The sequence below is a fragment of the Austrofundulus limnaeus genome, unplaced genomic scaffold (assembly GCF_001266775.1).
Source record: "Austrofundulus limnaeus strain Quisiro unplaced genomic scaffold, Austrofundulus_limnaeus-1.0 Scaffold0, whole genome shotgun sequence".
Classification (NCBI taxonomy): Eukaryota; Metazoa; Chordata; class Actinopteri; order Cyprinodontiformes; family Rivulidae; genus Austrofundulus; species Austrofundulus limnaeus.
Window position 1 is genome coordinate 5636188 of NW_013952402.1, and position 15490 is coordinate 5651677.

The following is a 15490-nucleotide window of genomic DNA, read 5'->3' on the forward strand; positions in this document are numbered from 1 at the left end:
ATATATATATGTGGAATTTACCACTGTGATCATACATTTGTCTGACCAGAGACTCCTGGTGAATTAGAGCTGATTTCTATCCTAAAAAAATACTGACAAGTAATGTTTGTAGCCATTTCCAATTTTTTTTTCTACATTCTGGCATTCTCAATTAAATTGACTAAGTTGGACCAGAACCAAGAGACAAAATGTTTAGCAACAAATCAGGTTCGAATTCTTCAGGTTTCACTAAACTTCCTATAGACTCAAATGTGAGTCCAGATATTGCAATCAGATGATTAAGTACTTTTTTTTTTCTCTAAATGAAGCAAAGGCAGCTTGTTTTATCTTTAAATGTCTTATAAGAGGAGAATGTGATGCTGCAGTGCTGCTTATATTCAACCCATACAGTGGAATCAGTGTGAGTAAAGATTTACATTCAGAAAAATAACATTTCTCCCCCTCCCTACCCCTTCACTCTTCCAAGCCCAGTGTCTGATACAACTTAAATATAAACCTGTTCTGGGGACTGTTCAATGTGGTACAACTTCACACAAAGTTAAAAAGTCAGATAATGAGTTAGAATTAAACTAAAGTCTGCAAATGTCAATATTTTAGGAGTATTTGCAAATCAAACAACGAAAATATAAAAAAAAACACAAAATCAAATAAAGGCTGAAAATGAATGCCATTAAGTGTGATCCCACTTTTCATTTATCACCACTGTTCCTCTTCAACATTATGTTCCACCACACTGAACATGCCCACTTTATCCCCACCCACCCAGTGCATCTCTCCAATAAAAATAAAAAAGTACACTTTTCTCTCAGCCACATACCGTGCACCACCCTTTGCCACTCCCTCCACCACAAAGTAAATAACACTTTAAAACAACTGCAAAAGAACTACACATTCAAGTACCTATTTGTCATTTGGCACCAGGAGCAAAGGTACCACAAAAACATTAACCACCATCAATTTCTGTTAGTCATTTGTCTCTTCAAATACTGCCACTTCAGAAAGCAAGCCGAATGAATTTGCCTTAGAATGGTCGAAAAATTGTTTTACAATTTAGTATACATGTCTTCTCTTTTAAATCAATTATAAAACGTCCGCTCAATTAACTACTATGCTTATGCATACACGTTAAAAAGAAATGTAGAAACACATTTTACATATTCGCATATACAGCATATTCGTCATCTCAGTTCAATTGTCAAAAAATTTAGAACATTAATTTTAGCTAAGTCAAATTAACCCCTTTAAATAAACACCTATCCCTTTTTTTCTCAATGTGCTCTAAAACATATAGTTCATTCTCCACTTTCAGTTGTATTTTAAGAGAAACAGTACTCAGAAAAGACAATACTTTTTTTTCAAAAGTTATGACAATGTTTTCAATTACGGGAAAAAAGGCTTAAAAAATAAAACACAAGATATTTGAGAGATAGAAAAGGCAAGTTGTAGCATGAGCAGGGGTGTGTGTGTGTGTGTGTGTGTGTGGCGAGGATAGAAGGGAAAGAAGAGGAAGGTTGAAAATTCTTTACCTCAACCCTAACCCTGTCTTTGGAACACTGCTGTGTTGGAACAGTAAGTGTGCGCACCTAGATTTTGTTTATTCATCTTTTTGGGCCTACACACACACACACACGCACAAATGCATACACACTGACCACCCACACAGATTAGACCACAATGAATACTATGGCTGGGAATAGAACTGAAGCAGACAAATCAAAAATATTTTTATATATCTATGTATATATTCATATATTTGAATTTTATATACTATATATTTTTTCTTAAACAGCAGGCTTAAAAGCTTATGATTTAGGCAATGTTTGCCACTGTACTGCAGAGTCTTATTGGAGAGGACAGAGAAAGCACACAGGATAACTGAAGGAAAGAGTGATAAAACTGTATACATCCTTTTAGACATTAGAGCAGTTGAGCAGAGACATGCAAGAAAAAAAGTCACACAAGTTAAATTTGCAGAGGCACACTAGTCTGATTTCGTTTGAACAGGAGAACAAAAAGAGAGAGAGAGACAAAACTCCAATGAAGTTGCCACAAAAACTCATTAGCATCCCCCTTGTTTTAAATGAGGTGGAGCCTCAGGTGACAGGTGTACAGTTCCTGTTTTGATGCTTTAACCCTGTTCCAGAGGTCTTTGGATGATGTCGACCTCAGAATCTTTAAATCCAGGAGGCAGTCTCCAAAGAGCCAGATACAGGTAGTTGAAGTATTGGAGCCATGTTGAAGCACAAGTTGCGTCAGGAATCTCAGCACCTCAACTGAACAACATAGCTTATGCAGTAGTTGCAAACTTGTGTGGTCAAATGAGCTGTCGGATGCAAGAAAAAGAGGAAGAAAAAAAAACACAACACAAAATAATGCCACAAACCCACGTTAGTCTCTTAGAAACATCTGTGAGTGGCTGTTCTCAGTAATGGCTGGCTGGTTGTGGAGGTGTGAGATCCTCTGCTCTCGCTCAGGTATGTGCAAGGCACCACGGAGTCCCAAAGCTTTCCAAACAGAGCTGCTTCCATGTCTGGCAATCTTAAAAAAATAAAATTAAATCAAAAAAAAAAACACCACCACAAAGAAAACAAAACAAATAGAAAGAAACTGTGCTCATTTGCCTCTCCTTTGATTTTTGTACGGTGTATATAGTTCTGTAGTGCAGTCTGGGTCCTCCCCGTTTTGTGAATTTAAATAACCAACAAAAATCCGTTTGCAGTCCTCCACCTTGGGTGCACTTTCAAAACCAGGATTCTAGTTTTGATTATTCTTTGAGGTGAAATAAAAGAAAGGATTATGGATGCAGTCCTGTATTTTTTGTTTTGTTTTGGGGTTTTTTTGTTTTGTCAGATGACGCAGTCGTCCTGGACAGCTACCAGTGGCACTCCAAATCTGCTCCACTCTGCAAAAGGAAAGCCATGAGAAGAGGAAAAGGAGGAAAGAGGTGGGGAAAATGGGGGGAGAGTGGGGCAAAATAAGAGAAAAATAGCATACATTGTTACTTTAAAATCACACTCCATATTTCTGTCCCCAACCTGGATTTCAGTTTGAGGCCGGTTTTTTTTTTTTTAACCACAGACAGAAAATATTTTATTCTTTGAATTACAACACCAACGTAAGCACACTTTCTAACTCAGTTCGTGTTATTTTTTACGCAACAATATGCCAACATAACTCCATGACTTTGTCGTACTGCAGGGGGTGACACAGAAACAGAGACTGGTATTTGCTTGCGTGCAGCTGCTGAGCGAGGCGATAGTGCATGCGTGTAGGGCCAGTGCATGCGTGTTTGTGTGCCTGTGACGTGAGAGTGGGACAGACAGGACCGTAAAACATCTGATCATTCGTCTTCATCGGTTCTAGACAGTCACGTCTACACGCACTCACACTCACACACGAACCTTAAAACTCTAAATGGAGCTCTACATGCTAGAGAATAGACCATTGCAGGGAGTAACGACTGATGGAGGTGTGACAGGGGAATATGCTCTGCAGGTTCACCACTTTACATGCCTGTAAGAATGTGTGTGTTGAGTGTGTGGTTGCATGGGGGTGTTGGAAGAAAGGGAGTGGGGAAGGGGGGTTAACAGTTATATATGCGACTTACCAAATGAAACAGGAGGGCTGCGTTAATCAGAGGGTGAACACACAGTTAGACATGATACATCCCTTTTCAATGTGTGTGTGTGTGTGTGTGTGCGTGAGAGAGTAGCTGCATTTCCATTGCAAATGTGCGCAAAACTTTGTCGATATGTCGAAAAAATACAGTTTCGCAATTGCTTTGTTTCCATTAAGTAAGAAACGCTATTAAAGTCACGCGAACACGCTTGTTCTTGCGATAATTCATTACAAACATGGTGGCAATGGATGTAAACATATAGCATGTTGCTACCACGACACTAGCGCTCATCATCAGCCATCAGAGGAGACGTCGGCGTCTTATCGAGGCTTTTGAGCGACAAGCCCCTTATACTTGGGAGTGGCTACGTATGCTGCGTTTTGGGGAAATTGTAGTCAGTGAGTTTATTACTTTTTACAACTTTGGTGATTTCACTACTACTTTTACTTCCTGTTATCTTCTTCTTCGTCATCTTTTCGCCAGTAGAAACAGCCGGTTCTTGATCACGTGACTCCCGTGATGCGAAAAAAGTGTTTCCATTGCCGTTTTGCGAAATACATCAATTTTGATACGGCCTAGTGCAAAAACATTTTGTCGAAAAACGTAATTTTTTTCGAAATTGACGTGTTTCTATTGAGCAAATTTATTTTTGAAAGTCTAATTTGCGCATTTTCATGGTCTATGGAAACGCAGCTACTGTAGTGTATATTTTAATTACACACCATTTGAAAAGTATAAAATTAAGCCGTGACGACTACAGACACCCTTTTACATACAGTGTTGGTTTTATGTATTGGAACAAGGATTATCAGTGCAGACAAACACACAAATCCTCTCTAGACTTTAACGTGTCAATCACAACCAGACAGACGCACAAAGAAAACCTACGACACAGAGCGACAAACTAAAAAGTGGACAGGGCTTTCTGACGCTTTTCAAACTGTTCAAAATGACGTTTTCTGATCATCACACTGACCGCCATTAGATCCTTTTACATGAATCTCATTAACATCTGAAAATAAAAGCACTGCAGCTTTTGTTTTGGTAATCATGTGATCGCCATTTGAACTCACGTGAGGCTGAACATGCTCGGGGTTAGCGTTAAGAACACCACAAACAGCCAAAGCTGCTAACCTGCACTGCAAGCAGATCAAAGGCCCTACTCCCCCTCAGGACCAAATAGATTCTCTAAAATAGCTGCTGTTTGCGATTAGACATCTTAAGGCTACATGTCCCTAAAACTAATTCACTGGCATTATTGCAAAAAATGGTTTTAACACAACGTATCAAAAACACAAAAAAGGATCAAACTGTTTTTTCAGGTGTCAAAAGCAAGTTTTTGTAAAATTTGCAATAATATAAAGATCTCTGCTAAATCACAGAAATATTTGAGCTTATTATTCATGCAGGTTCTCAAGAAGCAACAAACTTTACAGCTATATTAGCAGTTTTCTATGAAAGATAAATACTGCAACAGTTACAGTATTGATTTGGAGATCAGATTTTATGGAAAACCAATTATCTGATGTTTTGAATTAATAAAAACTTGCAACACCTGATTAAATAAACTAGTAATATATTATATAAAATACACTGCCTGGCCAAAATAAAAAAAGGTCACACACTCCAATATTTCGTTGGATGGCCTTTAGCTTTGATCACGGCACACATTTGCTGTGGCATTGTTTTGATAAGATTCTGCAGCATCACAAGATTTATTTAAATCCAGTGTTGCATTAATTTTTCACCAAGGTCTTGCATTGATGATGGTAGAGTCTGACCGATGCTCAAAACCTTCTCCAGCACATCCCAAAGGTTCTCAGTGGACTCTGTGGAGCCAATCCATGTGTGAAAGTAGTGTCTCATGCTCCCTGAACCACTCTTTCACAATTTGAGCCCAATGAATCCTGCCATGGTCATCTTGGAATATGACCGTCTCATCAGGGAATAAAAAAATCCATTGATGGAATAACCTGGTCATTCAATATATTCAGGTAGTCAGCTGACCTCATTCTTTGAGCACAGACTGTTGCTGAACCTAGACCTGACAGACTGCAGCAACCCCACATCATCGACCTTAGTTAAATCCAGGTGGACCCTTGTTTTTGACCAGGTAGTGTATAGTGACAGTAACACAAGACAGTATAAGATCTGTGTGACAGGAAATTTTTTCATAAACTTAAAATCTATCAGAGCCACATTTCAAAAAAATAGAAAGATTTAGCATACTTTATCTTGGTGGCTTTACAGAATCAAATTGAGCTTTGTGTTTTTTAAAAAACGTTTTCGTTTGTGTGTGAACAAAAGCAGACAACTTGGGCTTAAAACACAAAATATTAGAGTTTCTTTAAATGTTCTGTATACAGATAAAGGAATTAATTAGGCTGCCTGTGCTAAATGTGTCTACTCAAAATGTTAAGCAGTGTCCAAACTTCAACATAGGATTTGGGTTCATCTATGTGTGTAATGGTTGTATCCATGGTTAAAAGACCAAACAAATTAAAAGGATGCTTACTCCATCTTCCTCCTTGTATGGACTCAGACGGTTGTATACTGCTTCAATAACACTGCGTCTGCAGGAAAAGCACAGATACAAAAGGTTTCATTGTCTTAACATAATTGCATTTTAAAAAATGCAGCAAAATAAAAAAGAGCAGAATATCAGCATCAAAATGATGTATATTTTGTGGTGGGAGGTGTTTTCTATTTAAAGAGTCTAATGACAAAATTATTACGGCACTTGAACCAATGCAGTTTTGTTTTGTTTTGTCTTTACAGTATTTGTCAAAGCAATACAAAATTAAAAAGTATGCATTCTTTTAAAAGTAACGAGTCTTACTTGCTAGCAAGTCCACCCCCTGGTGGCAAAGGGGGCATGCCACTGTCCGTAGACAGGTTCCTCATCACTGTTCCAAGATCCGGAATCTCCTCCTCTCCTGACAGAGACAGCATCTCTAAACACAACAGCAGAAATGTTACACAACTGAAGGTGTTTATGACCAAGAACATCGATGGGAAGACAAAGTTCACAGAGACGAGCAGAGGAGAGGAGAGAAAGCGGGGGAGAAAGTGACAAGTTCAGAGAAAGGAAGTGATGATGGAACCCTTCCAGGTGAATTTGTGAAAACGAGTGTGTGTAAGAGAGGCATGATGACACACCATGAAGGTTGCAGCTGAGCCGAGTGGCATGAGGCCAGGCCAATGTTCAGCCAGAGCATTCCTCTCAGCCTTCTCTTTTTACTCCCTCACTTTTTTTGTCTTCCAGAATTTAGACAATACCCAGAGCCAAACATCGACTCTGCGTTAACTGGACAAAATGTATGATTCTCGACTATAATTCACTATGTGCTGAAAAGTGAATTTCATTATTTTGAAGTATTATACTCACAAACACTAGAATGTCTAAGGCTTATAAACAATATCACAATCTTATTTACACTGAAACTCACGAAATACCCAGAAGATAAACAAAAACAAGTATCAGGTCTAAATCTGAAACTGCTGACTAACCATGAGTTTATCTGAACTACAATATTCAGCAAAGAAATCTGACAAGAAAAAACATCATCTGTGTTTAAAACAATCTTGTGTATCCAAAAGAGAAAAGAGTATTAATAATAGGAACGAAGCAAGGAATCCATCCAAGCAACACATGAAAACATTTTAATAAGAAAATGGAGGGAAAGAGGAATGAAGACAGGAAAAAAATAGGAAACGAAGGAATTTGCTTCCTGATGTGGAAAAGGAAGTCATAAAAGTATCATTCCCCTACTCTGAACAGGAGCTAACTGAGCTGGAAGACAAAAGTGACCAAATTACAACAAGATATAGTTTGACTTAAATTTATTTTTATAAAAACTATATCTAAGACTGTATGGAATAGCAGCAACATTGATTTTTTTTCATTGAAACAAACTACTTGGAATCAATTTCCTAAATTCATTTTGTTCCATATAAGGAAATAATATTTCAAAGTAGGGCTGCACTATTGTAAATTTATCATAACGATAACAGCCTGTGCAATTGGCATATTGTAAAACTGCATAAACTTCAATACATGGCTGGCTCAGATATTTCAGTCTGATAAACATAATGAACCCAAGATACCACCTCAAATCATAACTACTTGGTGAGTGGAGAAAATGTTGAACTGCTATGAGAGAATTTGCAGTTGGATTTGGGTTTGTTAATTTTTATTTTTATTGCAATATTAAGCTCTGTAATCACACATCACAGGTTTTTTGATAACATGCAGCCTTATTCCAAAGCTGATTGGGAAAAATAGCAAAAAACATTCCAGAAAAACTAGCCACTGAAGATTCTTGACCCGTTCGATCTCACCTTCTACTTGAGTCTCCAGGTATTTGTTGAGCTCAGCTTCTTTCTTCACAGCTTCCTCGGATACTTTGGGAGCGTTGGGCAAACACACTAACACAATACTCATGTTATCCCGACTCCCCTAGCATAAATGTTGAAGAAAAAGGAGGTTAAAAGAGCGACTTAAGCTGTAAGTGCTCAAACTAAAAGTAAACATGGTTTCCTGAGGTCGATGATAAATGGACTGAACACAGCAGTTCTCAGGGTTGTTTTAATATCTACTTGTTGATTCTTCTTCTATTTAAGGCAATTTTTTTTAAGTCATCACTCACTAAAACAAGCTGACAGTGTTCACAGCTTACATAACTAGTTCTTAGATGTTAAAAATGGACAAAACTGGAGAACACCACAACGGTATGATGAGCAATTGTTAACATACCTTGTGCAGGCATGTGTCCACGACTTCATTACAGACTTTCTCCAGGTCATCACAAACCTCAAGTCTAGATTTCACAAACTCGCACAATTCCTCATTGGACATGACATCCCAGATGCCATCACAAGCCAGAATAATGAACTGATCTTGCTCTGGTGCCCGAACCATCACAAACACTTCTGGCTCAGGGCTAACCAGCTGCTCTGTGGGGCCCTTGCCGTCCACACACTTGTAATCATAGTCTCCCAAAGCTCTCGATACAGCCAGTGATCCATTAACTCTCTGAATCATCACCGAGCCTCCAGCGTTCTGGATGCGCTCCCTCTCACGTGGGTTGCAAGGCTTGTGATCGAGCGTGGAGAAGCACACCTGTGAATTGCGGTACAAAACAGCTCGAGAATCTCCGCAGTTAATGAAGAAAAAATGATCCGGTGACAGAAGAATTCCGACAGCTGTAGAGCCACTGCGGTCCAAACCGTTCCGAAGGTCGGAGAAGTTGCGCATGTGCTCGTCGATGCTTAGGAAACCTGCTCTGATCCCAGCTTTCACAATCTCCACCGCAGGAGGTGGTGGTGCTTGAGAGTCACCGGTGGAGCCGTCTGATCCAACGTGTGAGTCTTGTGTACCTCCAGCTCCTAAACTAGCAGTAATTATGTGTTCGAGAAGGTGCTTAGAGCAGTAGTTGGCAACCTTGGATCCAGCGTGACCATCATACACTGCAAAAAAAGACCAGTCAGTCATTCCAGGGGTCTGAAGACCCAACACAGCTGTGTGGGCATCCTCCATCTCCACCCGCCAACCCTGCATGGAGCTCACTCCATAGCGCAGTCCATTCCCTTCACCGTGTGAGTTGTGCTTCTCTGTTTTGGGTTTGTCCAGGAACGCACCCATGGCTCTGCCTTAAACAGACCCACTGCTATCTGTGAGGGGGGAAACAAAGAAAAACAAGGCAAACACATATAAAAATCAGTGAAGTATACTGTAATAAACAAAAACACAAGCTGTACCTGCATGTAAAAATGCCCCAGCTTTGTCACACTGCAACACAATGAACTCAAACACACTAGTAGAGGTTTAAAAAAAACAGAACTTGGGAAAGAAAGAGCAGCTTGTCCTCACTTATGACCACCTAAGTCTCAACACCAATCCCACAGACCTTTTTTGACAAAAAATGTAACTACAGTGTGTGAAATCCATGCAGCAACTAATACAAAACAGATATGGAGCTGTGTTCACAGAAAGAATTGCAGCAAGTTTTTTTTGGAAAGAAATAATCACTGCAAGAAGGGTAAAATAACTTCCTGATGAAAGCCTAACGTGGCTGTTTTTGTGTTTGTCTTTTTTACAGATTCAGACATAATGTCCACTCATCTGAAACACTGAACCAAAGTTATCCACATTAACTTGCATTGTTTCTCTTAGACTAAACACATAGTACTGTTATCAATAATATGAACAGAAATTAAAAGCTGTGCTGTCAAACATCTGATCATATTTTTTTTCAAAGTGTAGTAGTTAATTAGGTTCCCTCTACGAATGAGTTTAATCTGTTATTACATCTCAGCCTATAAAAACTGATTACAGGTCTTTTGCAATGGTCTGAAAATCTGAACACTGCAAAGATCCCATTGATTTATCACACTTGGGACTGCTACAGCTTGTCAACATGTGTGTGTGCATGTTTGAGTTTGTTTGTTTTACTGTCTATTTATTAGGATAAATGAAATTGTACTAAAACGTAATCATTGTGCAACATATCTAGAAATAGCTCAAGTTCATTGTTTTATGCTTGGAAAGACATGGGAGTGAGCTTAATAGCTTCTTTGGCCAGCCAGAACTCACTACTGAAAGCATTAACAAACTCTGCTGAGTGTTCAAGAGGATGTTTTTATCTTGTAATAACTGCACCTGCATTAGCTGAAGGAACAGCAACATAAGGGTGTTTGATAGGAAAGTCTTTGTTGACTGTTTATGTTAAAGAGGAACATAGTTTTATTGATTGTGACACCACTTAGTGGCATCTTAGCCATAGAAATTGTAGACTGAGTCTAATAGAAATTATTTTAGAACATATCCATAAACACCATTTATGAATACTGAAGGCAAACTTAGGGATTTAATTAATGTAAGTGTGATTTAAAGCTGAAAATCTGAAGGCTAGATGTCAGGAATAACCAACTTATTGCAAATCTCGTATTTCTTTAACAACTATTTAATTTTAATTAAAAAATTAAAAACGCAGTTGAGATGCAAAGTCAACAACAGTCTGAAATAAAAGCTACCAAGTGACAGTTTGTGTGCTGTAAAGTTTGTCATTTCTGTGTGCAATAGTGACCTTTTTGTGCCATCTTTGCTCATTAGTCCAGACCAGCGGTGGATAACTGTTGTCTCAATGTGTACTTTAAGACAGACAAGGTTACGGAACCAAAAGCATGACATCCACTGTGTCTAAATATGCATACTCCCACCGTGCCAGCAAAACTGTGATGTGCAACAAAGATACAACACTCATGCCTTCAACACAATGTGCCAAGATCTTGTGGATGATCCAGATCTATAAAAAGCTTTTAGGGTGTCCTCTAGTCATCGGCTCGCACCTTTCTGAAAAGTCTACACTTCCCACAAGACCACTTCATTCACACTTCCAGGTTTTACCTGTGATGAGAAATTTCCTCAGACATTTACACACAAGTACATTCTGCTGCACAAGAAACAACAGAAAAACTGTGGCTTGTGATTACATTGAAGTGGATTAACTGTTGAACCATCAGTGCAAGAAGTCTGGGGAGTTTTGTTTGTTTGTTTGTTTGTTTGTTTGTTTGTTTGTTTGTTTGTTTGTTTGTTTGTTTGTTTAATGGACCTGCTGACTTTCATGTGGCTATGTACAGTGCAATGAATTTCAACTTTAGTAGTGGATATTTCCACGAAAACTGCCTTTGTTTAGTTAAACTAATTATGTAACACAATGCTCTGTATTATTCATTCTGTTTGACACTGATGGTGAAAGCTCAACTCACTCAGTCCAACCACTATTTTTGGACTTTAAACAAGCAGGGCAGCTTTAACAAGTTGACTCAATTTAACATTCAGCTGCTGATGGGATCCACACGGACCCAGATTATCTGGTCAAACACAGTACACAACCTGAGCGTGCTAGTGAACAATTTCTTTTTACTTAACTTCTTGATTATTTGAGTTTTGTGCAAACTGTTTATAACAAAAGATGTTTTGTCATCTCTGATATAATTAGAAGTGCTGCTAATTTAAACTGAACATCAAACATTTTGTGTTGGCGCTTCCATTTTTTTTCGTGAGGATTAACACTGGGAATTAACACTGCTAGTGGAAAAAAGTTAGGAGCCATTATTTATTCATTCATCAAGCAGTCTTCCAGCTGTACCAGTAATTGCATACTTCATTTTCTACTAATCCCCTTACATAGCCTTTTAGGCATATGGTTACCTTTCTGCTGATTAGGCATCATCCATTATGTACGTCAACTTTTGATAAAATATAAAATATTTAAAAAGTTTCTGGAATAGTAACAAATAACAAATGCTCTACAGGTATAATAAAGACATAACCAGCAGAGGATCAGCTTTATAAACAAAGAAAATCTTGTTTACGTTCTTTTTTTAAGTTTGTTTTAACACAAATGGAAAAGGTGATTAACTTTTTTTGATTATTCCTCCCTGAAGTCCAGCTGTCAATTTCCAGGAACAAGAGCGCTTTAAACGTGATCGTCTTCACTGTGCTGGCGTCTGGGACTATGGAGCCGTTACTTGACCAGACTGGAGTCTATCAGACCACGGCCAAAGAGCAGGAAAGTAAACGTGTCATGATATACTAGACAGCGAGTGGTTTCTTGGCAGCAACAATATCATACAGTTGAAATCTGTTTATACTGTATCTGCTCTATTTGTTCAGAAGCCTGTTTGCAATCACTTGGCTTCCCAGGCATCAAAAGTTAAGATTCACCAAGAATCAGTTACTAGAATATTTACTTTCTGATAATTAGTTTATGACCATTCTATATTTCTGTGGGAATAAATGTAAAGTTTATGTATTTGTGAATTACTTTATTATCTCAGACAAAAATTGTCCACAACTAGTGCTGGGCGGTATACCGTTTTGTACCGAAAACCGGTTTTTATTTTTGTTATGATATGACTTTTCTGAATACTGGTACAGTCTGAACACGTGCGGAATGTTTCGTCGCAGCCGCCAGTGAGCTGTTTCCCTGGGGACACATTTCGTTGCAGCACCGCTAAGCGTATTAGCATGCTAACGTTATTGGCTGTGTCCAAAACGGCAGGACGGGTCCTCCGAAGGTCGAATTTGTCGGCCGCATACGTCACAGCGCCGCGACGAAGGACGTCCAAAACSGAAGACTCCTCCGATGCRKCMGACAAATACGTCCTTCYTTTKSCCCGAATCGAAGGACAGGTCCGATGGATCCTTCCYGGCCCASCAYATCCCATAATGCATTGCGGCCCGACCGGAGATTTTTTTATGCTAGTAATGGCGGACGAAGCGAGAGAAAAGAATACATTTTAAATAAAAATATGGTGATATAAAAATTTTAAAAAATTAGCGGTTGTAATTCTAATACTTTTATCATTTGTATGGACATGTTTTTAAATATTATTTTTTCGTCATAAAAAACGCGAAATAAACATGAACCTACAGCGAATTAGTTCTTCAAATGATACTTTTAAGTTAATTTTATAGTTTTGTGATATTAATAATGCTAATGTATTGATGTTTTTCTAGTTTTGATTTAAGTTTGCTTGTTTAGCGTCGTCACAGTTGCTAGGTGACAAGACGTACGCCAGGGTAAGGAGGGGAGGCTAGACCGTCCAAATTCACAGCCTCTTTTTTTCCGGTCTTCCCGGTCTACCAAGGACCCGGCCCGCCGTGACCGGGTAGTCTGGGTCCTCCGGAGGACCCAGCCTGCCGTTTTGGACACAGCCATTGTTGGAACCACTGGCGGCGGGTGGTTTGTTTCAGCCACTTATATGGTCTAACGTTAAAAAAACATCCCGTTTTCACCATCGCTGAATGTTAAACCACTCTTCAGTGACGTGCACGGTTAGATTTAACGCACTACATTATAACAGACGTTATTGCATGGAGACTCTAGCGTGCTTCTATTGTGAAAAGCCCAGGGGAAAGTAGCTTTGTAGTGTAGCGGAGTTGACTAGTGTGCAAGGTGAGTCATCCTTATTTTATTAACGTGTTTTATTAACACGTAACGATAGACCAGATTAAAAAAAAAATTTTTCTCAAACCTTCACGATCGGACCAAAATGCATGATTACTGTCTACAACCAGGCAAAGAAGAAAAGACGTACAAGAGGAGGGAAACAGTGATGAAAGAAAAAAGTCAATAAGCAAAGTTTGTACATTTTATTATCAACTGACCTGTGAGGGAAAAAAACACTGTCAAATACCGTAAAACCGGTGTAATTGTTTAAAATACCATGATATAAAATTTGGGTCATACCGCCTAGCTCTATCCACAACATTAAAAAAAAATAAAAACAACAACATTATGTTTGCATAGTAACCAAATCCTTAATCTGTGTTTTTTTAACTGTATCAGCAGTATCGCATGCAGCCCTCTTGAAGTATTTTCTCCACGTTTTTCATTTTACAGTGCATCTTAGCGTACATCAACATGGTGAGAAAAGACTCAGATGACGGAGCCAAACATGGACAGATAAATGTCTTTTGGACAAGCCCACAGGCTCACAGTAGTTGCAGGCTAAAACAACATGGCTAGTACAGGGTTTCACACAAAGGTGCCAACACAAACATGCCACTGATGCTGCTGCCATTTCTGGAACACACCGTCACATAAACGCACTGCCAGTTCAACAGCCACATACACCAACAACCCAATAAAAAGTACCACAACACAGCAATAAAACAAGTTAAATCGTGCTGAGGTTTCGTAAATACAGAATTTGTACACAACACAAACAAGCACCTAACTTTGACTGAAACTAAAATCTGGCGTGGTTATTTAGCAGTAATTAATGAATCTATAGAATCCATTTTAAGGATATTTCGTGTGAAATGAGAGATCGCAAATATTGTAAACACTATCTGAGATTATTCAGAGTAACAATACCTTATAAAATACACTTAAATCAATACATTCTACACCTATCCTTACAACAAGTGGTGCGCAGATATAAATTTAGGTTTTTAGCTACTAGTGTTAACCATTGTTTACCGTTTAATACGAGTCCCGTGTTTTGGACTAAAATAGAGCCTGCCTACCCTGAAAGATAACGAGCTAGCGAAGTTCACGGTTGTGTCCAAGACAGAAGTGTTGTCTAGCTGGTGACTTGCCAGTGTGTCGAAACATTATTACTTACGTTGTCGTGAAGGGATTGTCTCAGTCTGTCCTCCTTGTTGTGTTTACGACAGTTAAGACAAAACACACAGGCTTGTTGATGTTGTGTTAACCGTCGATAAATGTTAGCCACTTTCGCGTCTCGGCCCCCAGCTCCACAGCTAGCTTTGAAAGGCTAGCCAGCATTTCACACGATAAGTTCTCCTTTCAGCATGTCCCTGCATCGGATTAAGGCTTTTATATACATATTTCCCGCCGGAAACATAAGGGGCATAAATTCATTAATCTAACTTTGACTGAAGTTTGACAGGAAAATCACGATGTGGTAGCATATCAGCCGCTTTCAAACCAAGCTAATTTTTGGCTAATGCTAAACGTTCAAAGTAGTGTTGCGTCGTTCACGAATGATTCGTTCATTTTAAAGAATCGATTCAGTGAACGAACTGATTCGAATCTCTTTGTCACCTGATTAGTTCATTTTTCATTTGAGCAGAGTGACGGTGCTGGTTTGCAGTAGAACTTTCGTGTTCTCTAGGTTTGCATTGAGTAAGTGTTTAAGTATTGGTTTTTCAAAATGTTTTATTGCGCTGAAATTAAAGAAATATTAAAAGTTGTGTTACAATATGTTTTAATGTATCCGGTTTTATTGTGAAAGGCTGAACAGGAAGTGAATACTGTGAGGCGGATAAAAACTTGACTTGTTTCGGGGTTCGATAGCGTTTGTTTGTGTTATGCCGATCGCTTGGAGCAACAT

General features: G+C 38.8%; 1 protein-coding gene across 1 annotated transcript; it reads right to left on the reverse strand.

Moving 5' to 3' along the window:
• Positions 1 to 1190: 1190 nt before the first annotated feature.
• ppm1ba (protein phosphatase, Mg2+/Mn2+ dependent, 1Ba) lies at positions 1191 to 15100 on the reverse strand (the record flags this gene model as incomplete). Its single annotated transcript, XM_014030749.1, is given in 6 exon segments — positions 1191 to 2902; positions 6135 to 6192; positions 6459 to 6573; positions 7961 to 8078; positions 8376 to 9292; positions 14759 to 15100. Coding segments are annotated over 5 exon segments (1209 nt in total). The 3' UTR covers positions 1191 to 2872.
• Between the last annotated feature and the right edge of the window lie 390 nt (positions 15101 to 15490).